At 40.6% G+C, this 27,627-nt stretch overlaps 1 protein-coding gene across 1 annotated transcript in view; it reads right to left on the reverse strand.

The window, feature by feature from the left end:
- LOC139320599 (spermatogenesis-associated protein 7-like) overlaps window positions 1–19,122 on the reverse strand; it is a 37,043-nt gene extending 17,921 nt beyond the window's left edge. Inside the window, exons 1-3 of the mRNA XM_070948987.1 lie at window positions 19,059–19,122; window positions 7,689–7,781; window positions 36–83 (exon numbers count right to left, since the gene is read on the reverse strand). Coding sequence (XP_070805088.1) covers window positions 36–83; window positions 7,689–7,781; window positions 19,059–19,122 — 205 coding nt within the window. The remainder of the gene's footprint in view (window positions 1–35; window positions 84–7,688; window positions 7,782–19,058) is intronic.
- Window positions 19,123–27,627: the final 8,505 nt, after the last annotated feature.

A 27,627-nucleotide genomic window follows, 5' to 3' on the forward strand; every position in this document is an offset into this window, starting at 1 on the left:
GACATTATTTGGAAAACAAAGCAAGTTGTACCTACATTTAATGCTTGTGTTCAAACTCTTTGGAGCAGATGAATCAACAGCAGCTGAATTAACAACAACAAGAAAAATGTTTATTTTCTCAATGCAGTATTCCATTTTCAAATGCAGAAAAGAGAAATAAATAGCTTGCTTACAACCGATAGGAAACAGAGGTTATTGAAGCCTGGATTCAGTTAACATCTTAAGGAGTCTTATTTAGATGTTTTGCTTATAAATTAACTGATGATAGCTTCTTTATTCAATATGAAGTGAAAACTTCTACTAGTGCAACTGTAAAAAGAAAGTGTAATAGTGAGATATAATTCATATCTCAAATCATAATTCATATCAAGGAATAGCTGGGTGATTTGATTTTGCTTTTCTGTTTGAAGCGAACCCTGTTTCTCAACTTATCCAAGCCAAGCAATCTAGCTGCAATGTTTCAGGGACGTTATCGGCATACATTTTTGTTTTCAAAGTATCCTCCACAACTTTCCCCTTATTTCTTTGGCACTTTGTATACTTTTAAAAAAAGAATGATACACATTAAAACTGTTTCAGAAAGGGAAGAAATTATGCAGGCCTATAAACAAATAGTATAAATAGTTTGGATTTCTGCTGAAAAGCAAGAGCTTCTGTTTTAACTCAATACAGAGTGGGAACAAATGTTTCTAAACTGTGGTTGCATACGCTTCCAAATTGACCTTGCTACAAACATTATGCATATCCTTTTGCGCATGGTGAGCTTACTACTGCTTGAATCTTGGTTGTTAGTAAAAAAAAAAAAATAAGGCTTTACAAAAAGCCTGATGGGAATTAAAAATGGAGGCAGGCAGCTTGAATAATAAGAGGAATTTCCACAGTTCAGCAAATTTTAGTCTAGTAATAATGGATATAGAATAGACACTCCTCTTTTTAGTCAAGATGCATATTCTGCCGGTCTGTACAATACTAATTCAAAGCTATTGCCCTGTTAATATATTTTCATTCATTCCTTTAGTATATTAAAGATTATTCTATCCTTTCTTTTCCATATATCTATACTGGCTAACAATAATAAGACCATTAAGTAAAAAAAAAAGTGAAAATAGTGGTTTTTCAATTCACCTAAAAATTAAAATAGATTTGATCAAATATAAAAAATAAATTTAAAATGTATAAACATGTTCATTCAGGAGAAGACTTCAAACTATCATCTTTAGTGTCAATTTAGCTAGCAGATGCAGAAAGATGTATGAAGGTGAAGAGATGAAAGCCTTTGCGGCTCAGAGGGAATACTTTCTTCTAATTAGTTAATTAAAACAAGGTTATGTGCAGCCTCCCAGAAAGTGGGTCCTTGGAGTCCCCTCCAAAGCTGCTACCATAAATTACTGATGATGTCCATTTCCTGCTTTTGTACCACAGGATCATAGAGCAGGGGAATGCCAGAGCAGACTGTCAACATGTTCCATATAATATTAGGAATTTCTTCTTTTAGTCTTGATGAGATCTATATTTCTTCAGAAAGAAATGGTCATCAGTGTATGCAGGGTTTAAGCCAGCAATGTATAGAATCCCCTTTTCTTTCTTTTATTAGACACACCACTTAGTCTTTCTTTCATACAGCCTGGAAGGTTCCCTGAGGGGAAGGGGGTGGAGAGCATTCTTTTCAAGAGGGTGACCTGATTATTTGCAAATGGTTTTCTTTTATTTGTAAGCTGCCAGGAGTTGTCAAGGTGTTGGATGGCCTTGAACCTTGATTACATAAATAAATAAGAATCAGGCTTCTCCTGACAGGGCAAGGCTTAATTTTGATAGGAGAGGAAAAACAGAAGTGGTGTCAAATACAGGTCATAAGAATCACAACTCCCGATCACTGCTGAAGCCAAATTAGTTTCCCCCTTCTACCCAGAGTTGGCATCCAACCCTAAGCAACTTCTATGGCTCTTTGTTTTAGAGAATCCTATACTGCAGGGTGTTCTTCTTCTCTTGGACATAACACCACTATAATTTCTTCTCTCTTATAATATAGGGCAGTTCATACAGATCAGGAGAAGAACGTCTATAGTTTCTAAAATCATGATCAACCCCCACAGAGAAGAGGGAGAGCCTTCTCTGTGGGGGCACCTACCGTCTGGAATGAGCTCCCCCCAGAGATACGGAGTATCCCAGATCTGCGCACCTTCCGCCGCGCTGTGAAGACCTTTTTATTCCATCAAGCGGGCTTGGCCTAATCTCCTCCCTCTTTTAATATGTAAATTTTAATCTGTTTTTAAATTATTGGGATGTTTTAATCTGTCCGGGCCAAAATGATTTAATTTGATTTTATCTGGTTTTTAAATTTTGTGTATTTATGTATTTTATTGCTTGGCTGTTCACCGCCCTGAGTCCTTCGGGAGTAGGGCGGTATACAAATCAAATAAACTAAACTAAACTAAACTAAACTAAACCCAACCAACCTAGAAGAAAAATGTCTTCGTAATCCAAAAGCATACATATACATCAGCAAATATATATTTTTCTGTATGATTGTAGTGCATGAAACAAACAGAACACCCATGGAGATAATGTATTATTAATATGCTGTTCCGTTCATATCCCTCAGAGATCTGCATAGGATTGTAGGAAGTTAGCACCCATCCCTTTCCTGAAGAACGAAATATTTTAGGAAATATTAAAAAGGCAGAATATTATGTTCCCCTGGTTGAGAAATGGAGAAACATGTTTTAAAGACAAAACAACTCCCACCTTCCTGCCCCCCTATTTGTTAATGGGCCAGACGCAGAAACTCAATCTTTGACAATAGGAACCATCTTCAACACAATAGCAACAGAAACTAACACAATGAGACCCATTTAGGACAAAAACTCACCACATGGCACCTGGGAAGATTACATCAGCCAGCAAGGCTAGCTAAGACCCCCACCCCCTGGGAGCCTGCAACCAATCAGGATACTCTTTCGGGGTCCCAGGAAGTTCAAAGCCAAAGAAAGCATAAAACCCGGGGACTCGCTGTATCTCGTCCCTTTTCTGTTCAGGAACTCAAACGATGTGATCCTGTCCACTATTAAACCATCTTTCCAAGCAGTCTCCATGTTTCCAGTGTCTTTTTCCCCACTTGGAGCTGAACCCAGAAGGATATTTCTTCCTACAGGATTATCAAAAAGAAAGCATGTTTCCATATCCTACCTAAACTTTTTCTTGTAGAGATTTTGCTTAGTGACCCTCCTCACATATTTGAATGCAATGTTAGATTCTCCAGTAGAACTCAGAACTGGATTGCAATGTTTGAAAATTAAGTTGAAAGCAGTTTCATTAGACGAGCGATGAAGAAATCAGCTTTGAAATCTCACTGGGTCAGGAAATAATCCCTAAACATTTTAATAATAATAATAATAATAATAATAATAATAATAATAATAATAATAATAATAATAATAATAATAATAATAATAATAATAAATTATTATTATTATTATTATTATTATTATTATTATTATTATTATTATTATTATTATTATTATTTTATTTCTATACCGCCCTTCTCCCGAAGGACTCAGGGCGGTGTACAGCCTATTTAAAAACACAGACAAAACAACAATATAAAATTTAAAATAATTAAATAAGTGGCTCAGATTTAAAACCCCAATAAATTTAAATACCCCAATTTAAAACTATTGTGTTGATAGTCCGGCCTGGCGGAACAACAGGGTCTTCAATGCGCAGCGAAACACCCGGGGGTCGGAGATCTTACGAATTTCCAGGGGCAGTTCGTTCCACAGGGCTGGGGCTCCCACAGAGAAGGCCCTCCCCCTGGGTGTTGCCAGCCGACATAACTTGGCTGATGGCACCCTGAGGAGACCCTCTCTGTGGGAACGGACTGGTCGGTGGAAGGCTATTGGTGGCAGAAGACGGTCTCGGAGGTACCCGGGTCCTATGCCATGGAGCGCTTTAAAGGTGGTAACCAACACCTTGAATCGCACCCGGAAGACCACTGGGAGCCAGTGCAGCTCGCGCAGGAGGGGTGTCACATGGGCATAACGGGTTGCGCCCATAACCACCCGCGCGGCCGCATTCTGGACCAGTTGGAGCCTCCGAGTGCTCTTCAAGGGGAGCCCCATGTAGAGAGCATTGCAATAGTCCAACCGGGAAGTAACAAGGGCATGAGTGACCGTATGCAGGGTGTCCCGATCCAGAAAGGGCTGCAACTGGCGAATCAGGCGAACCTGATAAAAGGCCCCCCTGGCCACGGCCGTCATATGCTCTTCTAAAGACAGCCGCGCGTCCAGGAGGACACCCAGATTGCGAGCCCTCTCCGTGGGGGGCAAAGATTCACCCCCAATAGTCAGCGATGGCACCTGCTGACTATATCGGGGCACCGGAAGCCACAGCCACTCGGTCTTGGAGGGGTTGAGTCTGAGCTTGTTCCTCCCCATCCAGACCCGCACGGCCTCCAGGCAGCGAGACATCACATCAAGGGCATCGTTGGGGTGGTCTGGGGTGGAGATGTACAGCTGAGTATCATCAGCGTACAGATGGCACTTCACCCCAAAACCACGGATGATCTCACCCAGCGGCTTCACATAAATGTTGAACAGGAGGGGTGAGAGGACCGACCCTTGCGGCACTCCCCATGCGAGACGCCTCGAGGTCGACCTCTGTCCCCCTGCCAACACGAACTGCGAGCGGTCGGAGAGGAAGGAGGAGAACCACCGCAAAACGGTGCCCCCTATTCCTAACCCCCTCAACCGCTGCAGCATGATACCATGGTCGATGGTATCAAAAGCCGCTGAGAGATCTAATAGGACTAGGACAGAGGAGCAACCCCTGTCCCGAGCCCTCCAGAGATCATCCACCAACGCGACCAATGCCGTTTCTGTGCTGTACCCCTGCCTGAAGCCCGACTGGTACGGGTCTAGATAGATAGCTTCATCCAGGTGCCGGGGAAGTTGTCGTGCCACCACGCTCTCAACAACCTTCGCCACAAAACGAAGGTTGGAGACTGGACGATAGTTGGCTAATTCAGCCGGGTCCAGGGAAGGCTTCTTGAGGAGGGGCCTCACTACCGCCTCTTTCAAGGAGGCAGGAAAGGCACCCTCACCCAAAGAAGCACCTATAATCCCCTGGAGCCAGCCTCGTGTAACCTCCCGGGAGGCCAGTACCAACCAGGAGGGACACGGGTCCAATAAACACGTGGCGGCACTAATCTTACCCAGAACCCTGTCCACATCCTCGGGAGTCACAGGATCAAACTCCTCCCAGATAACATTCTCAAGACCTGCCCCGGTCTCTTCCCGTGGACTCATCCAATCGGAGTCCAAGCCATCCCAAATCCGAGCGACTTTATCATGCAGGAATTGCACAAAATCCTCAGCACGACCCTGGAATCTCTTATCTGCAATGGGAAGTATGAGGACAGATACTGGGATCCTTGTCATCTCTGGATTAGACTAGTGCAATAATGCAAGGACTTGGGACTGCCCATGGAAACCACCCCAAAGGCTTTAGCTCGTACAGAATGCAGCAGCCTGTGACCACCAGGCCTGTCCCGTTATACTGCTTCTGCATGATCTATAATAGATGGCACTGTGTTTCTGTTTCTGTTTGCTATCTTTTAAGCTTTATAACAGGGCTGTCAAACTTGTGACCAGCGGGCCGGATGCATCATGCACTGGCCATGCCCATGCCCAGTTTAGTGAAGGGGAAAAAAATGTGATACGTCACATGATGATGAGAGTTTGATACCCTTGTTCTATATGGTTTGGTGTCTAGCTATCTAAGAGACTACCTTTACCAGCTAGATTCTCTCTAACTGATCCAGATTGCCAGGGAATATCTACTAGAAGTCCCTGTAAGTGCAATGGGACCACATACATTGTCTGGGGCAAATCCTTTCCCATAGAACAGCCTGCTCCCACCCATAAGCAAGGGAAGCATCCATTCTTATGGCCTCTAGAGGGGGGGAAATGGTTTTTGTAGAATGCCTTGAGAATCACTGCAGAGGCATAGGGACATATAGAACTAGACTAATAGACTATTAAAACCATGTATGTATGTATGTACCTTGCCTTTATTATTTTCATGAATAACTCCTGAATAAATATGTGAACATATCCAACACACCTTCTTCCTAGTTTTCTTACAACAACCCTGTGAGTAGATTGGGCTTAGAGATAGTGACTGGCCCAAAGTCATTCATCTGGTTTCCATGGCTAAGGAGGGACTTGAACTCACCATCTCTTACTTTTTAGCTTGGTACCTTAACCACTAGACCAAACTGGCTCTCTGTACCAGTTGTACCATTAATTAGAATTTATTTTGTATGTTATTAATACCTACCTTCTAGAGAAAAGTACAATTGAGGCAGGAGATAAACTACTTAAATAAATATAATAATGCTGACATGCTGAAGGTTATAAAGTACTCTTGAATTAATTTCCCCATTTTCTTGTCGTCTTTTATTCTACTTCATGCAGGTATACTGCAAGCTACTCAACGTAGCAGAGAATGTAACAAGTATGAATTACAAATTCAACTTTAAAATACTTTCTGGTAGTTCAGATCTGTTTATACATTAATGAATCCACCTGAGGGGAAGTTTGGCTCTTTTGCTTTCAGTCATCAGAGTTTCTTTGCTATGAATTTTAAAGGTTACTTCAAACAGAAAGCAAAATTAGGGAAGTCATTGGCATGACAGCACTTTTTAAAAAAAGAATAGTGGTCCAAAATATATAAAAAAAATGCATTTTAGCTTTCTGTATGGTTCTTCTTTAAGGGGAATTGTTTGATTTGCTATTGCCAAGCTGAAGCAGTGGAAAAGCTCCATATCCCTTCTGGTGCTTTAATAGCATTCAGGAGACTTATAAAATCTGAGACTTATTTAAAAAAAAAAAAAAACACAACTCCAAGATTTCAGACTAGCATAGCATTGGGATTCTGATCTGGGAATTTGAAGAACAAAAATGTCAGAAGAATAATGGAAAAATATAAGGCTATGATGCTCCTTTTAATCCTCAACTTACAACAGTTCATTTAGTGACTGTTCAAAGTTATAACGGCAATGTCAGGGTTCCAAGTAACACCCCCAATGAAAGGGTTTTTGGGCTGACAGGCACTGAAAAATGTCACTTACAATTGTTTTTCACACTTGCAACCGACAGTTGCAGTGTCCCAGGGTCACATGATAACCTTCCGTAACTTTCAGTCAAAGTCAATGCAGAAGTCAAACTCACTTAACAACCATGTTACTAACATAACAACGGCAATGATTTACTTAGCGGCTGTGGCAAGAAAGGTTGTAAAATAGGTCAAAATTCACTTAACAAATCTCTCACTTAGCAACAGAAATCTTGGGCTCAATTGTGGTCATAAGTCAAGGCCTACTTGTATCTTAAAGGACAGGAACAGAACGTTTAAATTAGCTTAGGCTAAACCTTTCACGAACTCCCTAGGAAGCGGGCATTGAACAGATTACAGATTTTATCCAAGATAACATGGAACTTGTTTTAAATTTTTTTAGACAAAACTGACAATTATATAATATAACATTTGGAAGTGATTTTTAAAAAAATAATATTAAGACATTTGGGTTTGAGAAAGATCTATGATGCACACTTTTAGTTAAACTGAATCCACACTTAACTACAATTGTCAGATGATTGAGGAGAAAATATATTTTATGTAGCAAATACCTTTGGCGGTGAGCAGTTTTCTGTAATGCATAGCCATGTGATCTTGAACAATGTACTGGCTTGAGAGCTTGCAGGAAGAACTTGGAGAAAAGGCTGAGGAAATTTTAAAAAATGGCTCTAGTTAATGGGTTAAAGTATCTGGCACATAGATTTCTGAGGAATTCTTACACTTCTAGAGAAATACATTTTCTGAATGTGATTCTTGAAGTAAAGGAAGTGGTATTTCAATGTGGTTTCTTTTTGTATTACTTTATCATGAAGTAATAAATAAATGAATAGAAATAAATAATAAATGAAATCTTTGTATGTATACTTATTAAATCCACATTTCTTGGTATGGTACCTCTTATATATAGCTCTTAAAGAATATTATAGGTTTACTCTTCCAATACAATCTCCATTTGAAAAGATTTAAAAGCTGATGATTTTTTAACCTCAGGAGCTAAGAAATAGAAAAAAATTAGGGATGTCCATTTTTCTAGGTATACAAACGCCAAGCTGGATTTTTTGTATTAGTCTCTCCTCTCTCTCCTCCAAACTGTTACTTTAGTTGGTATAAAGGAGAGTACATGAATGCAAAACATTCAGGAATTTGAAATGACTGTTTATATTTCTGTTCTTGCTTTCCAAACTTAACACTTGGTTAAATATTCATCTTATGAACTATCATCATTTGATAAAAAATTATTCTGGTGGAAACAAAGTCTCAAAATGACTGAAAACAAGAGAAAAGAAAGCTGCAAAACGTATTAAAAAATTTAAGGCCAGTTGCTGAAAAGCAAGGGGAAAGGTTAAATGTTTCAATTTCTTCCCACTTTACATGCATGGAGAAGTTTGATTTTCAAATCTGTTCCAGCTGAGCTCCAAGATCAAAGTACAACAATATGAAGTCTCAACATCCAGCTCTGACCCTCTGAAAGTGGCCTCCATAGTAGAGCATGGAAGACCTCATTTCTGAAAGACAGATACAAAAAAAAGCTAGACTGGAGTTTGCTAAACTGCATGTTGACAAGTCCTTCTGGGAGAATGTCCTTGGAGCAGATGAAACAAAATTACAGCTTTTTGGTAAGTCACAGCAATGTTCACAGAAGAAAGCTGGTTGTGAGTCCCTCTTTGTGAAGTGGGGCCACGGGGCTCAGATGGGTTTGCTGATCACGTACCTGGCTCCCTGCCACGTGGCGGCAGCCCTGCCCGAGCTACTCAACGTTATTGCCGCGGTGGCGGTTGATACCCCCAGACTTATGGTCATGGGGGATTTCAACCTGCCATCCGTGGGTGAGGCGTCTGAGGTGGCTCGGGAGTTCATGGCTTCCATGATGGCCATGGACCTGACCCAACTAATTCATGGCCCTACGCACACTGGGGGAAACACACTGGACTTGGTTTTTGTCTCTGGACAGTGGTTGAGTGATCTTGAGATAGGGGATATAGTCATCGAGCCCTTGTCATGGTCAGATCACTCGCTCCTTCGCCTTGACCTTCGAACCGCAGCACCCCGCCGCAGGGAGGCGGAACCGGTAAGATGGTACCGCCCCAGGCGCCTGATGGAACCTGATAGGTTCCAGATGGAGCTTGGGCCAATCCCGGAGGTTCTGGCTCACGCCTCATCTGGGGACCTAGTGGCCGCCTGGGATAGGGCGGCAGCTGGAGCCCTGGATCGAGTCGTGCCTTTGCGGCCTCTGACCCGGCGCCGATCTCGCCTGGCTCCTTGGTTCACCGAGGAGCTGAGGGAGATGAAGCGCCGGAAAAGACGCCTAGAGAGCTGTTGGAGGGCTAGTCTTTCTGAATCTGACCGAACACTGGTAAGATCTCATATTAGGAGTTACCTAGTGGCGATAAAAGCAGCAAAGTGTACTCACTTTACTGCTCTTATTGCGTCATCAGATAATCGCCCGACCACCCTGTTTAGGGTGACCTGCTCCCTGCTCCACCAGGAAGCGCGGGAGGACCCCTTGGAGGGAAGAGCCGAGGATTTTGTTCAGTATCTGTATGACAAAATCACTCAGATTCGGGCAGGTCTGGACTCCGACGGGATAGATCCAGCGAGGGTGACGGAGACAGGTCTTGAGACTGTTATCTGGGATGAGTTTGATCCTGTGACCCCAGATGACGTGGACAGGATTCTGGGTAGATTGAACGCGACCACATGTTTGTTGGACCCGTGTCCCTCCTGGTTAGTGCTGACTTCCCGGGAGGTGACGCGAGGCTGGCTCCAGGGGATTATAAATGCTTCGTTGGGTGAGGGTGTCTTTCCCGCCGCCTTGAAAGAGGCGGTGGTAAGGCGTCTCCTCAAGAAGCCTTCCCTGGACCCGGCAGTATTGGCTAATTATCATCCAGTCTCCAACCTTTGCTTCGTTGCGAAGGTTGTTGAGAGTGTGGTTGCGCGACAGCTACCCCAGTACCTGGATGAAGCGTCGTATCTAGATCCGTTCCAGTCGGGCTTCAGGCCTGGGTACAGCACGGAAACGGCATTGGTCGCGTTGGTTGATGATCTCTGGAGGGCTCGGGACAGGGGTTGTTCCTCTGTCCTGGTCCTGTTAGACCTCTCAGCGGCTTTTGATACCATCGACCATGGTATCATGCTGCACCGGCTGGAAGGGTTGGGGGCGGGAGGCACCGTTTTATGGTGGTTCTCCTCCTTTCTCTCTGACCGGTCGCAGTCTGTGTTGACAGGGGGGCAGAGATCGACCCCGAGGCCCCTTATATGTGGGGTGCCGCAGGGATCGGTTCTCTCGCCCCTTCTGTTCAACATTTATGTAAAGCCGCTGGGCGAGATCATCCGTGGTTTCGGGGTGAAGTACCATCTGTACGCTGATGACACCCAGCTGTACATCTCCACCCCGGACCACCCCAACGATGCCCTTGAAGTGATGTCCCAGTGCCTGGAGGCCGTACGGATCTGGATGGGGAGAAACGGGCTCAGGCTCAACCCATCCAAGACCGAGTGGCTGTGGTTTCCGACGTCCCGATATAGTCAGCTGGTGCCATCGCTGGCTATTGGGGGCAAATCATTGGCCCCCACGGAAAGGGCTCGTAACTTGGGCGTCCTCCTGGACTCACGGCTGTCTTTAGAAGAGCACTTGACAGCCGTGACCGGGAGGATTTTTCATCAGGTTCGCCTGATTCGCCAGTTGCGTCCCTTTCTAGATCGGGACTCGTTACGCACAGTCACTCATGCCCTCGTCACCTCTCGTCTGGACTATTGTAATGCTCTCTACATGGGGCTCCCCTTGAGGTGCACCCGGAGGCTCCAACTGGCGCAGAGTGCGGCCGCGCGGGTGGTTATGGGAGCAACATGGAGCTCCCATGTAACACCTCTCCTGCGCGAGCTGCACTGGCTCCTGGTGGTCTTCCGGGTGCGCTTCAAGGTTCTGGTTACCACCTTTAAAGTGCTCCATGGCTTGGGACCTGGTTACTTACGGGACCGCCTACTACCATCATCAGCCTCCCACCGACCAGTACGCTCCCACAGAGAGGGGCTCCTCCAGGTGCCGTCGGCCAAACAATGTTGGCTGTCGGCCCCTAGGGGGAGAGCCTTCTCTGTGGGGGCACTGACGATCTGGAATGAGCTCCCCCCAGAGATGCGGAGGATTCCGGATCTGCGCACCTTCCGCCGCGAGTTGAAGACGCTTTTATTTCATCAAGCTGGCCTCGCCTAAATCTTCTCCCTTTTAAGTGTAAATTCTAAATTTTAATGGATTTTAAAATATGGGTATTTTTAAATGATGGGTATTAATTCAGCCAAATTTATTTAATCCATTTTATTCGATTTTAAATTTTGTATATTTATGTGTTTTATTTCATGGCTGTGCACCGCCCTGAGTCCTTCGGGAGTAGGGCGGTATAGAAATTCAATAATAAATAAATAAAAAAAAATCATTTTAAAGAAAAAAACACCAGCCCTATTGTGAAAAATTGAGAAAATTCCATAATGTTATGATGCTGTTTTGTTGTCTCCGATACTAGATGCATTGAATCTAGGCAGGGCACAATAACATCAGAATATCAAGGTATTCGGGAACGAAATTTCCTGATAGTTAGAACAATTAATCAGTGTGACAAATTGCCTCCAGAAGTCAACTGCTACAGAGTGGGACAAATTGCTGTTGGAAAGTATAAAAATCATATTTAGAGCTACAGAAAGTCCTTGATTGCTGTTTTACCTCAAAAGAGTATGTTACAAAACCCCAATTGGATTAGGGTACCAATAATTATGTCCATGCCATTTTTGTTTGTTTAATTATTTGCAAGACTAAGCTTTCCAATAGCTACACTGAAGCTATTGAACATTTGCTCAGGAAACTAAGTTTGCACATTTTCTTTTGGATTTTTCCAGTGATGAAATCATTCATATTTAGGAAGGCATTTTTTTCCAGATAAAATGTAAACTGTATTGGATTTTTTTTTAGCAACTGCAGCAATCTTTTTAGGTTAGATGCACACTTGAAATGTATAGGTATATTCAGAAGATAATTCCTATGTGGGAAATTGAACATAAGAGGCAGTTTTCAATATTAATAACAGATTTATTTCAAATAAAATATACATTGAAAAATGTATTTGTAACCTTCCCTAGAAAGCACTTAGCTCTGAAGCAAGTAACATTTTGCTCTCCCAAATCTACCCAATGCTTATACAGCATGCTAAGAATCTAGATAAGCGATTTTAATTATTTCAAACAGACGAGAGCCTAATTGTTATCAAGAATAACAATGAAATTGGTTCCCACCCCCTCTTTTACACTCTATAAAATACATCTGGTAAAATATCTCTCTGTTTACTTCTCAGCTTTTCTATAAGCAGAACAATTTTCCACTGAGGTTTGTTTTCCAGCTGTGACACAGAGGTTTCGTGGCTGATTTTCTGCAGGTAGATAACACTGATTTCAAACAAAAATTAGGTTAGAAATCTGAAGTTGTTCTTCCTCTTCCCTGATTTACATTGTTTATATCAGTTGAAGCTTGGATTTGCAGTTGAAAGCTAGAGAAGTGATTGATTGGTAAATCCATTGCATCCTATGAGAGGCAATTTTAATTATCATGTTAATCTCTATATTTTATTAACAGCAATAGAGAAAGATAAAGCAATCTTAATGAAAGTTTAATAAATGATAGGCATTCAGGGTCAAGCTGGCCTGTTTTGCAACTTAAAGACAAAATATTAATCATATTATGAAGGCAGTTTCTATGCATGTATTCACCCAGTGACACAAGAATTTTAAGTGTGCAAACGTTCTTGCTAGGAAAAATATACTATTAGCCAACGCAGGACACCAGAAATAAATGTCATATCTGGAATCCTGGAACTCTTGGATCCTCATTAAATCTAGTACTAGAATAACAGTTTTATAAGCTGTTATTAAATGTTTTATGTAAGGGCAGAAATCCAAGGTTTATCCCTGACTCCAGACATGTATATAAGATACCTAAGGGAGCTTTGTCTAAATTATCCAGATAGATTAAGTTTTAGATTTTGTTTCTCTTGATGCAGTCATTATTGAGCCGGGGGGATGCAGTGGTTAGAATGCAGTGAAGGTAAAGGTTCCCCATGCACATATGTGCTAGTCGTTCCCGACTCTAGGGGGCGGTGCTCATCTATGTTTCAAAGCCGAAGAGCCAGCACTGTCCGAAGATGTCTCTGTGGTCATATGGACGGCATGACTAAACACCAAAGGTGCATAGAATGCTGTTACCTTCCCACCAAAGGTGGTTCCTATTTTTCTACTTGCATTTTTTACGTGCTTTCGAACTGCTAGGTTGGCCGAAGCTGGGAATAGTAACGGGAGCTCACCCCATTATGTGGCACAAGGGATTCAAACCACTGAATTGCCGACCTTTCTCATTGACAAGCTCAGTGTCTTAGCCACTGAGGCACGGCATCCCTACTAGAATGCAGTGCTGCAGGGCTAACTCACTGCTCACTCCAGGAATTTGATCCTGACCGGCTCGAGGTTGACTCAGCCTTTCATCCTTTCAAGGTGGGTAAAATGAGGACCCAGATCGTTGGGGGAAATATGCTGATTCTGTAAACCACTTAGAGCAGGCTGTAAAGCACTGTGAAATGGTGTATAAGTCTAAGTGCTATTGCTATTATTACACGGTAATGCTTGCCTGAAAGCCTCCGTCCAACATGCAATATTCCCAACTCAGAAATTTTCCCCATTCCCATGACTGATTTTGATTAAGAACACAGCTGAGGACACAGCAGGCTTTTCCAGTGCTCAACTGATAAATAATGGGTGAATGTCAAGAAGCTGAGATCTTCACCAGGCTACCCAAAGAGAGCCTGAGAGCTGTATGTGGTTCATAAATTTCCCATTGCTGACTCATGTTGTCCAGATAGTTCTACTGTCTTTAATATATATTCAGGACATTGTTGGAAACTAGTTGTATATTCGGAGTACAGTGCCACCCTCATACATAACGATAACTAACTTTTACCCTTTTTCATTGCACACCAAGGTTTTTGAAGTGCTGTATTGATGTCTTAGGACAATATTGAGTTAGAAATGGTAGATAAAATTAACCTACACCCATCAACACGTAAATGAGCTCAGCTTGCCCTGCATGAATTTATTACTCCAGTGCATCGTTTAATAATAGATCTAATTTTGCTCCTAAAATTTCCATGTATTGGCTATATTCAAGGGTTCTTTTTTACCTGCTGTAAATTGGTACCAGATTTGGGCCCCATTTGGACATTATCACCTAGGGATGTATTCACTTTTGTTGCCAGCAGTTTAGACATTAATGGCTGTGTGTTGCATTATTTTGAGGGGACAGCACATTTACACTGTTATACAAGCTGTATACACACTACTTAACATTGTAGCCAAGTATCATTTCTTCAGTATTGTCACATGAAAAGATATACTTAAAAATTCACAAAATATGAGGGGATGTGCTCACTTCTGTGATATACTGTACATCTGTCAGAATGCTAACTGAGACCACCAGAATATATTGCTTCGGTTTTAATTAGTGCTCTATTTTAGATCAACTCTGCCAAAGATGGGAACTTATTTATGTTGGCCATACATCTCCACTATGAGTTTCACTCAGTCTCTGTCTACTTTAAATGCAAGTCAAAATGTGTTCTTGGGAGGCGGTTTATATACTGATTTTATGTTAATCATCCAAGTCATGTGACTGAGGCACTATAAAGTGTTCATGCATAAATAACACCATGTTAGCAGAAGGCTTTTACATTTATAGATTGCTGTTAAAGGTAGGATGTCAACTACTCTGAAAACTATCAGAATATTAAGAGCAAAGAAAATAGATAATAATCTAATTCATGATTATCAGTCAATGTTCTGTATGCTGCAGTAGTTTCCAGGTTTCCAGAAATAAGTCTGTCTATACTCATGCTCCTGAAAACCTTGAAACTGAGAATTGCATTTTGTGATTTAGATGCATGTAATGCTTTATGTAGCCTTGAGATCCTTCTGTGCCTTCCTTATTTGTAATAGAAATTATTTGAAATGTGCTTTTTTTTTTAAAAAAAAAAACCACTTTCATTTTAAAATCAACCACATCTATAAAATTACCTTTAGGGAGAACAGTCTCCAACCTTTGTTTTATTGCGAAGGTTGTTGAGAGTATGGTGGCGCGGCAGCTGCCATAGTACCTGGATGAAGCTGTCTATCTAGATCTGCTCCAGTTCGGCTTCAGGCCTGGGCACAGCACGGAAACGGCATTGGTTGCATTGGTGGATGATCTCTGGAGGACTCGGGATAGGGGTTGCTCCTCTATCCTTGTCCTATTAGATCTCTCAGCGGCTTTTGATACCATCGACCATGGTATCATGTTGCGCCGATTGGAGGGGTTGGGGGTGGGGGGCACCGTTTTGAGGTGGTTCTCCTCCTACCTCTCTGACCGGTCGCAATCTGTGTTGACAGGGGGGCAGCAGTCGACCCTGAGGCGCCTTGTTTGTGGGGTACCGCAAGGGTAGGTCCTCTCTCCCCTTCTGTTCAACATTTATGTAAAGCCACCCAACGATGCCCTTGAAGTGATGTCCCGGTGCCTGGAGGCCGTGCGGGCCTGGATGGGGAGAAACAGGCTCTGACTCAACCCTTCCAAGACTGAGTGGCTGTGGCTTCTGGCGTCCCGATATAGCCAGCTGGTGCCATCGCTGGTTATTGGGGGCGAATCACTGGCCCCCACGGAGAGGGCTCGCAACTTGGGCATCCTCCTGGATGCACGGCTGTCTTTAGAGAGCATATGACGGCCGTGGCCAGGGGGGCTTTTTATCAGGTCCGCCTGATACGCCAGTTGCATCCCTTTCTGGATCGGGACTCCCTACGCATGGTCACTCAGGCACTCGTCACTTCCCGCCAGGACTACTGCAATGCTCTCTACATGGGGCTCCCCTTGGGGTGCACCCGGAGGCTCCAGCTGGTCCAGAATGCAGCCACATGGGGGATTATGGGAGTGACGGGGTGCTCCCATGTGACACCTCTCCTGCGTGAGCTGCACTGGCTCCCGGTGGTTTTCCAGGTGCGCTTCAAGGTGTTGGTGACCACCTTTAAAGCGCTCCATGGCTTAGGGCTGGGGTATCTACGAGACCACCTTCTGCTGCAAATAGCCTCCCACCGGCCAGTACGCTCGCACAGAGAGGGCCTCCTCAGAGTGCCGTCCGCCAGACAATGTCGGCTGGCGACCCCCAGGGGGAGAGCCTTCTCTGTGGCGGCACCTGCCCTCTGGAACGACCTCCCCCTAGAGATACGCACGATACCAGACCTCCGGACTTTTCGTTGGGCCCTGAAAACTCATTTATTTCACCTAGCCGGGCTGGTTTGATCCCATCCGTTTCGGTTTTAATTTGAAATTGGTTTTAATTGGGTTGTTTTAAATTCTGGCCCGAAATTATTTAATTACCTTTTAAACTGTTTTTTAAATTTTGTATGCTCTGTTTTATCTTGGCTGTTCACCGCCCTGAGTCCTGTTGGAGAAGGGCGGTATACAAATCAAATCAAATAAAAAATAAATAAATAAACAGATAGTGATAAATTAGCAGGAAAAAAAAAGTATCAATAGTTTTCTCAGCAAGAATATTTTCCTTATTCCAAACCCACTATGACATTACAACTGCCGTTTTATAATTACTAATTTACTCTGTATCTGCAGACTAAACTGAAATAGATTCCTTTGGCATATTACATTTTGAATAAATCATATCTGAAGTTATAAATTTCCTGTTGTAAATCTGAAAGCAGCAATAATCAGGCTTGATTGATGCAACACAAATGGCAATAAAACATGCCTCTACCATTTGGCTGATGAGCCAAAATGTATGAACTGAAATGTACTGGATTGGCTATTTTGTCTGCTATCATGCTTGGAACCACAATTAAAACTGCTCTTCTCTCCAGTGCTCAGTTAAAGTTTTTGGATAAGGGGTGGGATCCATACAAAAGTATCAGTCAGTTTAAGGTTGGTCGTATGCCTTAGCCTAGATTTAATGGGAATGTCATAAAATAACCACCTGTGCAAAGCACCAGCAGTGGTATTTAACTTCATTCCTAAATGGGCATAAAAATGATGCTGTTGAATGCAAAATGAATATCCTGGGTGTGATTATGTTTTTGGTATCAAGATTACAACCTTTGCATTTAAAGTTGCCTAGTGAAGAAGAAGGGAGTCAGAAACTCAGTAGGGGGTAACATCAGTTTACATCATACAGAATATAATAACTCAATCAGTTATCAGCATAAACATGAGGAAGACTGAGAATTCTGTGAGCTTTAATCCCAATAATTTCCAGGATAGAGATGACTTAATTAAGTTAACTAATTTGAGTTATTGGCAGCTCTTTGCAAGGACTTAGACTGAATGACAATGTACTTATCATTCCAATCCTATCTTCCTGAATTAAAAGAAAACAAGCAGAAATAAGAACATCAACATTTGGGAAAGATCCAGGCCTGGGTTTTCTTTTTTTTTAGAAAAAGAGAATCAATCATCCTGAATGTCATCCTCCTCAAGCAAATGCATAAAGTTACTATTGCTCATGAACTGCACCAAGAACATTTAACGTTTTGCATATCTATGCTCTGGTAATTCCGAGACTTACATATTTCAATGTATTGTATGTGGGGCTGCTACTAAAGACAGGGTAGACATTTCAGTTAAGACACAATACAAGTTCTAAATTGGTTCCCAACCCTAAGGCTATGCAGAGAAATCATTCCACTTTTTGTTTCTGAATTTTTAATGTGCAATAAACTAGCATCCAGATATTTGCTGCCCTGCCTTCACCTCATATCGGTTTGCTACCATCTTCATCTGAGGCTCTTTGAATGCTTCCACTCTCCAAATTTAGTGAACACGTGGATAAAATCATTGTAGTGCTAGCATTCTGATTTTAAGATATTCTTTTTTTAGATAAATCACTCAATTGTGATTTAGTTGGCTGTTTTCATTTTGGTTCTGATTTAATGATTATCTTACATTTTCTTATGAGCTATCCTTGGAATCCATTTGGAATCCTTGGAATCCATATAGGATGAAATATGTAGATCTGATAAAGATTATTTGTTAAAAATGTTGATGTAAATTAAGGGAAAAAAAGGTAGAGTAGAAATATTTCATTCCTTTAGAACTTTCTCCAGCTACATATTCAAGAATCTTTTGGTTTTATAAACATTGAAATAATGAGTATTTTGCCAAAAGCAAGGTATCAGTTCAAAGCTGTGAAACCCAATCAAATCTGCAAAACCAAAAAATTTCCATTATATCCATTATGCATTATTCTTAGAGATGACAGCACTGATTATGCTTTTGTGCAATGAAGCAATTGGTCTACATTTGCTATTTCCAAGTGCCTTGCAGATATTTTAATCCAAACTTAGTTTACTGACTTCCCCAAACTCTATTTACTATAATTACTTACCTGGCTTTCAAATATGGATGAAATAATGATCCTGAAAAGCTAAACAGTTACAAATCACATCCTACATTTTTAAAGAAATTATTTGAAATTGTTTTTTAAAATCACTGAATGAAAACCATTGGCATTCAAGTAATCTTCTTGTAATAAACCAGTGTTTCTCAAGCTTGGCAGCTTGGAGAGGTGTGGACTTCAACTCCCAGAATTCTGGAAGTTGAAGTCCGCACCTCTTCAAGCTGTCAAGGTTGAGAAACGCTGTAACAAATTATTTATTCTGAATCACCTTAACCATCCCAATATGTTAATCAAATGGTACCATATTTACATATTTGAATTTTTACCTACTTTCATTTTGAAGGACAGCATAAATACATGAAGGAAATAGGAGTATATTTGCCATTTCTGAAGACAGTTTGCATTATTAAGAATATTAGACTGGAATACATAACATTTCTCTTGCTGAAAATGTTAAATACTTACGACTGCTTTTAATACACATATGTCCTCTGAAAGGGCCCATCAAGGAATGGTTTGGAATCCTCATAGCTAGCCAGGATACTATACGGAAAAAAAGCAAATAGGATATATCAAAATATTAATTTTGATTTTCTGTGAGGTAAACCTTGTTGACACTCAGAAACAACTAGCCAGTGTTAATAGCTAATAAAGCATGTACTTACTGTAGATAAGATACGGTAGCTAATCAAGGAGAGAGGCAACCTACAACTAAGGAGAAATTTCCTGACAGTTAGAACAATTAATCAGTGGAACAACTTGCCTCCAAAAGTTGTGAATCCTCCAACACTGGAAGTTTTTAAGACGACATTGGATAACCATTTTTCTGAAATGGTATAGGGTTTCAAGCAGAGGTGGGTTTCAACAGGTTCTGACCAGCTCTGGAGAATCAGTAGCGGAAATTTTGAGTAATTCGGAGAACCGGTAGTAAAAATTCTGACTGGCCCCGCCCCCATCTATTCTCTGCCTCCCGAGTCCCAGCTGAAATGGAATGGAGGAAATGGAGGAAATGGGGATTTTGCAGTAACTTCCCCTGGAGTGGGGTGGGAATGGAGTTTTTACAGTATCCTTCCCCTGCCACGCCCACCAAGCCACACCCACAGAACCAGTAGTAAAAATTTCTGAAGCCCACCACTGATTTCAAGCCTAAGCAGGTAGTTGGACTAGAAGTCCTCCCAGGTCTATTCTATTCTATTCTATTCTATTCTATTCTATTCTATTCTATTCTATTCTATTCTATTCTATTCTATTCTATTCTATTCTATTCTATTCTATTCTATTCTATTCTATATGACTGCAATAGTATATGATGTTAGAAGACAGAAGGGAAAATTGCAGCCTAGGTAACAGGCTGATAAACACAATCTGAAGGCGGAATGAAGATAAAAAATGCTACAGAAGAGACCCTCCCTAGTTTTCAGGAGAATAAAGGTCTCTCTCTCTCTCTCTCTCTCTCTCTCTCTCTCTCTCTCTCTCTCTCTCTCTCTCTCTCTGTGTGTGTGTGTGTGTGTGTGTGTGTGTGTGTGTGTAGAGATACTTTCCGACTTGGAAGGTTCTGTTCTATGGGGTGGGAGTGCGTTTGGGGATTGTTATGTGTGTTGGACCTGGTCTTTGGTGAATTTCGTTGTATGGGTATACTGGGTATACACGTACAATGACAATAAAGTTATTATTACTGTAACCTTACAATGCAGGTAGCATTAAAAGTACTCACAATACGTCTTGTTTGGACTACCTCAAAGGACTGATTTATTTATTAGATTTATATCCTGCCTTTTCACTTCCTCATCCATGCTTTTCCCTTCACCCACATCCTGTAAATTAGAATGAATTAAGAAAGAGTGATTACTCTCTTCCATGACTGAAGACAAATTAGAAACCAGAGCTCCTTGATCCTTAGTCTCCTGTAGTCATTGCTCCAAATTAGGGTCACAAAAACTGTTTCACTCGATAATTGATTTAATCTCATGAACACCTCTCTGCCACACCTGACTCAATTAGATTTTTTGAATTTTTTTTTAAAAATACAGAAACTTGCATGCTGCAAACTACTGTCCTATATTTATTCACAAAAATATTTCTAAGCCTGACTTATCCTCAAGAGGCATTCTTAGAAAACAAGAACTGTGGGTGACTTATTCAGCGTTTTCTTTGTACGTTTGTCTACCTGTTCAGAGAAAAAGTGATGAATAGCAACCTGCCTACAGTATTTTGCTTCTCAGTATAAGTAGACTTGGTAAACAAACCATCTTCCTTTTTTTTAGATTTGTTTAAATGAAGCAATTCAGTTTGGGGCTGGAAAGCCATCCTTCTTGCACTGAAATGGGAAAATGCTATCTTGGAATGGGAGTCTAATAGCCATAAATAATGCAACACTTCAAGCGAAAAAAGACAGCAGCACTAATGGAAAATGATAGAATACACAGTATAGTTTGTGCTTAGATGTGAGAGTGATGAGGCATAACTATGATATCAAATTAACATAAGCATCCATATAAAGTATTGTCTTGTTCTAAACCAGGGGTACCCACCCTTGGCAACTTTAAGACTTGTAGACTTTAATTCCCAGAATTCCTCAGACAACCATGCTGGCTTGGGAATTCTGAAGTTGAAGTCCACAAGTTTTAAAGTTGCCAAGATGGGGTACCCCTGTTCTAAACAATAGCAAAGCAAATGATTTTAAAAAATAAAAAGAATCATGGGACAGATCTTGGACCCTAAATGTCAAATTTCTAACATTTTTACCATAAATAGAAATATTATAGCCACTCTGGTTTCAATTTAAGTCAGGGCTGTCAAACTCCCAGCCCGCGGGCCAGATGTGTCACGTGCATGCCCAGTTTAGCAAAAGGGAAAAAAGTCCCAAAATGTCATGTGACGCTGCCATGACGATGTGATTTTGACACCCCTGATTTAAGTAAATGTTCAATTCCACATGAGATATGGATAGCTAACTTCTGATCAAAACAAACCTTATAGTTAAGAAGTCACTAGCAAGGAAGTGAGAAAAGCCTTTTTGTCCAGCATTGGGCTATCCTCTAACACGAATTATGATAATTGATATGACTACGATATGCCACTGAGGCTTGTGTCATGCAAGTGTTCTGTTTTTCTTCAGTTTTTGAAAAAATGTAGAACTCACTAGAAAGTATATTTCTCCCTTTATAGGGCAATATGAATTATTTATAGAGAGACAGTTCGGTGTAGTAGTTCAGGCATCAGACTAAAAACCTAGGGACTATAAGTTCCAGTCCTGTGTTAGGCACAAAGCCATCTGGGTTATCTTGAGCCAGTAACTTTCTCTCAATCCTACAACAAACTATTTTTGAAATCTTACCAAAAAAAAGTGTAAGCACTTGTCCAGTCAGTCACCAACACTGAAATGAAGGAAAAAAGTCACACTGAGAGGAAGGCAGGAAGGCAGGAAGGCAGGAAGGCAGGCAGGAAGGCAGGAAGGCAGGAAGGCAGGAAGGCAGGAAGGCAGGAAGGAAGGAAGGAAGGAAGGAAGGAAGGAAGGAAGGAAGGCTAAAATTTATGGCTAAATTTTGCATGGCAGTCAATTGTGTAAGACAATATTTAGCCAAGCTTGTTTAATTTCAGTGAAAGATTGCTACATTAGTTGGCAAAGATTAATTTAGAAGGACAGAAATATTTCAGGTTTTAAGGGGTTTTTTTTATTTCTCACTGACAACCTACAACTGGATGGTGGATTCATATGCTACATGTGTTATATATAGACATATAACACATTACAGGCATACAAACACATGAATCCAAAAGCTTATAATTTCTATGCTTGAATGACTATATTAAGAAGTGATGCTGCTTCTAATTGTCCATCCAATCCCATGTTGTTTCACTTAAAAGTAAGCAATCTATCAGCTAATTATTTTGAACTTCAATCCCTATAATTCTTAGCCAGGACTATCAATGCCAAGAAGTAATAGGATCTGTAGCCCAAAACATTTTGTCCTCCTGAACTGTTTTGCCTTTCCTATGTCTGTTTCCCATAAATCCTTTATATAAAGATAAAGAAATGGAACTTTGATGTTCTGAATATAAGGTATATGGTTTAGTCATTACCTTGTGCTTCTTTGTCTTTGCAGTAAAGTGGGGTTGTGCATGCCACTTCTAACTCCATCTTGGGTCTTTCCCTTATCTCTAAATAGTGATCTAAATTTTATAACTTTTTTATATACAGTAGTAAAATATAAACACTTGTCATTCCCTCCTGTAACATCCAAACATAGGTAGGCTGATAGACAGCAGGTAGTCTATTCATTGTCATTTAGCTTCCCCCTAAAGACAGAACCAGATGAAATGATTGCTTCTGTCATAGCCAAAGTGCCTCTCAAATATTATGTTGTGCTGTGGGTCTCATTGAAGACAATGCAGACGATCAGATTTCAGTATTTTATTTTCATAATCACAAAAGCCACAAAAGTTAAGGTAGCATATACCTTAATCCAAGTGACTTTCATGTTACTCTCACTTGCAAGATTCCTCTTCTGAAGTTCGATCATATGTCTTCCACCAGAATGCTGCTACTTATCTTCCCTACTAGTGGAGGATTACTGGTCAGTGTTTCAACTAGCCACTTCTCTCCCAAACTGAATATTCTTACTCTACAGCCTAAATGTTAATTTCTGTTTCTGAGTTACATTTTCAAAATGTCAACAATGAAGACAGAGTTATTACTGGACTACTTTTTAAATTAAAAAAGAATGCAAGAGCAGATAATCTAAGCCCACAGCAAACAACATGTTTGAGTATTTAAAAATAAAAGTTCAAGGGAATAAAGTTTTAGAGTGGATACTCATCTTAATGTTGTGCTTGCTTCATTCATTAAGATTCTGGTTGTCCTGAAGTATTTAGGTGCCAAGCAAGAAAGGGATTTATAGGTGAAGAAAATTAGCACCCATCCTTCTTAGAAGAATGCAATATTTTAGGATATATTAAAAAGGCAGAATATTATATTTCCCTGGATGAGAAATTGAGAAACATGCTCTTGGAGACAGAAACTCAGCCCCAGCTCCCTGCCCCCAGCAGATATTTTGATGCCAGTTTATCTACAAAACAAAAGACTGGGCCATCTTATCTACAAGACAAAAGACCTTCACCCTCAGGACATAATAGGATTAACCCTCTACCCATCTAGCAGCAGAGCTCACCATATGACACCTGGGGATGTTACATCACCCAGCACAGTTCAACCAGACTTATTTCAGACAAACTCCTAGGATTTGCACATGACCCCTACAGCAACCAATAGAATACCTGCCCTTGCCACAGGAACAGGAAGCTCAAGTTCAAAGCCCAAGAGGGTATAAATAACACTCACTCTCCACTCCATGTGTTCAACTGCACCATGTGCTTAATGGTTCTTCTCCATTAACCCAACTTTCCAAGCAGCCTCCATATTTCCAATGTCTTTCTCTCCACTTGGAACTGAACCCAGATGGACATTTCTTCCAACATAGGCTAGAAACAGCACTCGGAATTGTACTAGAAAGCTTACTAATAAGCAATGCAAAGAAGATAATGCAGATATAATATAGTCAAGGCATTGAGCACTAGAAAAGAAGTCACTGGAGAAGTAGGTCACTGGATTTTGAACCTATTGCAGTTTCTCAGTAAATATCAAGGGCAGCCCTATGTAACACAGTATTCTATCTAGCAGTAACAACAGTGTGAATCACTGTAGCAAGATTCTTCTGCTCCAGATGGGGTCCTCCTGGCTATGACTTTCACCCATGCATGCAGCAATAATTGTGAAGCCAAAGAACCTTCAGGCATCAGGACAAGACTTTGGCAGGCTTAATTTAGTAATATACATTTAAATATCATCAACATGCTGGAGATGCCACACTCTTAACTGATAGATAACTTCTCCCTGCAATTTCATGTAAAAGTCTAAAAGAAAAAAAATGATCCCCATGGCATCCCAAAATTTAGTCGCTTAACCATTGCAAATCAGTGCCTCCAGTCTCCAACCTATGCAGATAGTCCAGAACAGGATACCATAGTTGAAGGTATCACAAAAAGAACCCCCAGAGACTTCCTCAAGCAGAACTCAGCAAAATACAAGACAGCAAAATAAAGGGAAAGATGGATGAGTTTTGTCCTTCCTCCTCAAATTTGATCACCAGTTTCTTGAAATTTAAGTTAAGGGAATACACTTCAACTCTGCATTGTCTATGAATCTCTCCAAAAGAACCTTTATTCCAGCTCTAATTAAAACAAATCCTTCTTTGCTTTTTAGATATTGCTTAAGGTATTAATCTGCCAGCAGAATTAGTTTTATGAAAGCATCCAGTACATCTAGATTTCACATGCCGAGTATTATTGCTGTTTCTTGACCTTTCTGGAATCTAACAATGAAATTACTGCTGCTGCAAACAATGGCTTCCCTTCAATTATCTGTTCCATTTCTGAAAAGATCTCCATTTATTCTAAATCAAACCTCATTTGTGACTCAAGCACGACTCCTTAATGAATGTATTGCTTTTTAAAAAGTTCTAAACATTTATTGGTCAACTGAGTTGAATTGATTAAACCAAATGCAATTAATGGATTTATTGTAGTTTAAAAATAGAACAGGAGTTAATCATAGGCAGGTAGCTATTGTGCTACCACTATAGCATAGAAAATCAATAGCAACTGCCGTGGCTTCACTACCCCCTCGATTAAATTGTACAGTTAAACAAATGGATAGGATGATTTAGATCTTAAAAATGTTTATTCTGATTGCAGTTCCATGTGCTGAGAAAGTCTATATTGCTGTGACAAGGAAAAAAAAAAAGAATTTGAACTTCACTCTTTGCTATCTATTTTCTATCCATCTCATCATTTTTTTTTAAATTTCATGATTATTAAAAGCCATATTGAATAAATTTATCACATGATCACTACCTGGAACAAGTCACATCTTTTGTTTTATCTAAATCAGAATTCAAGGAGTTAGATTATTTCAATAAAGATTATTCTCTTAGATAGTAATTGTGGGTATGACCTAACTTCATAGTTATCTACCAGGTGATACAAATTAAGAAACTGAAAATAGTTCCGCATACTCTGAAAGAAGAGTATGCTTATATTCTACTCCCAAGCCATTTATGAGGTTATTATTTCCAGGACATTAGTGGACAATTCCTCCCCCCTCCGTGTGTGTGTGTGTGTGTGTGTGTGTGTGTGTGTGTGTGTGTGTAAGAATAAAAGCTAAAATGGCCTGATCAAGATCAAAGTCACCATGAACAGAGGTTCAGTGTTTAACCTCTCTGATCTTTCTGTCCATTCAAGATATCCATACAACTGCAAGGAAGTTAATTTAAAAAAGGTGGGGGAGGGAATGGTGCAGCTACAGCAGCTTAATTTTGTAGTTTTTTTAACCTGGAGCCTTTAATCCGACTAGGTGGCTCAGTGGCTAAGACACTGAGCTTGTCGATCAGAAAGGTCAGCAGTTCAGCTGTTTGAATCCCTAGTATGGGTCTCCTGCGTAAGCAGGGAGTTGGACTAGATGACCTCCAAGGTCCCTTCCAACTGTATTACTGTTACTAATCTTCTCTATGCCCAGAGGCCAGAAATAATAGTTAACATTTTTATAAATAGTTTTGTGTATGTACGTATTGGATGAACTCTGGTTCATCTAAACCAGAGTTTTCAAACCATGTTTTCAGAAACCCTAAGGTTCTGCAAGAGACAAAGGACATACATACATGCATGCCAATTTATTGTCATTAGAGCTTTTCCTCTTGATAAGGAATTCCAAGGCTTTGTTATTTTTAACTAACAGGTTGTGTAGCCTGAAAAAAAAATCGGAAACTCCTGATATAACCCCTCATCTTAATTCCTGGCTGTGCAAAGCCCTGATCTGAAATAAAAGAAGTATTAAAGCTCCTATTCCTTTATTAGCCACCACTAGTGATCCAAAAAAGGCTTTTCTTGGAAGCAGATACATTTGCAGAAGCTGTGCAAAAAAAAAAAAAAAAAACCAAGAGCTGAAGTATAAATTGTGATCTTCTGTTTCCTCAAGATTGCCATAAGAAAGGTTCTTTAAAAATATAAATCAAAAATGGCATGGCTATGTTTCCTTGCTTCAAGTATAGATGAAAATGATAAAAGAAATAGTTACAGAAAATTTTATTCTGATATCAGTTCAGAGGAATCAGAAATGTTCTATCGCAATGATTTACTGCTAGGGGTTCCATAAATTGTTATTCAGATTCAGATTGAGATAACATATCTGGTATAGTTTAATTACTGTTTGTTGAACAAGCCATTGCAACCAATTCACATGTAATTCTAAGACATATGAAGCACAATGCACAAACCAGAAGGGCTGGCTTCACGCTTATTATTATGATGTGTGACATTTCAAGCCATTCTCTCTTGCAAATGTTTCAGTTCAAAGGAATATTAATCAGTCAGATATTTCAACAGTAGCCAACTAATTAGATTGCTTCTTTAAAGCATTTGCAATGTCTGGTCTTCAGTCTGAAAGATTGCAAGAAGAAATTGCAGAATAATAAAAGTAACACTGTCCCTATCCTTAGGTTTAGGTTTTAAGAAGAAAAACACAATTAAAAAAAAAATGAAAGCGTCGAAAGAGATGGGAAAGAGAAAGTAACTCTGGGACCAGGTCTTAATGTTTATGGTTTAATGTGATGAAATGGGGTATAAAAGGTGACCCAGATGATGTCACTGCCTCCAAACAGATGGACTTTTTGCTCTTCAACATGCCAATTAGCATTATGAGCTGGGACTAGCGATATAGTATAATAATTTCATAAACTATTATGCTATTCTGACTGACAGTCATTATCCTGTTAAACACCAGCAATCATTGAGAAAAGTAAACCTGTTTTCGTGTAGCTGATTTGAGGGGAATCAAGGAAGAAATTAGATTTTCTATTGCTGGGGAAACATACTGTTCTTTAATTTGCAAAAAAAAGCAAAACTATACATTCCTCTAACATTATGTACTGTATGAACTCTAAAAGCTACAAATTGTTGAAAGCACATAGTTTAATTAAAA

The sequence above is a fragment of the Pituophis catenifer genome, unplaced genomic scaffold (genome assembly GCF_029215685.1).
Source record: "Pituophis catenifer annectens isolate HBS135680 unplaced genomic scaffold, rPitCat1.0.hap2 SCAF_1, whole genome shotgun sequence".
In the NCBI taxonomy this organism is placed as follows: domain Eukaryota; kingdom Metazoa; phylum Chordata; class Lepidosauria; order Squamata; family Colubridae; genus Pituophis; species Pituophis catenifer.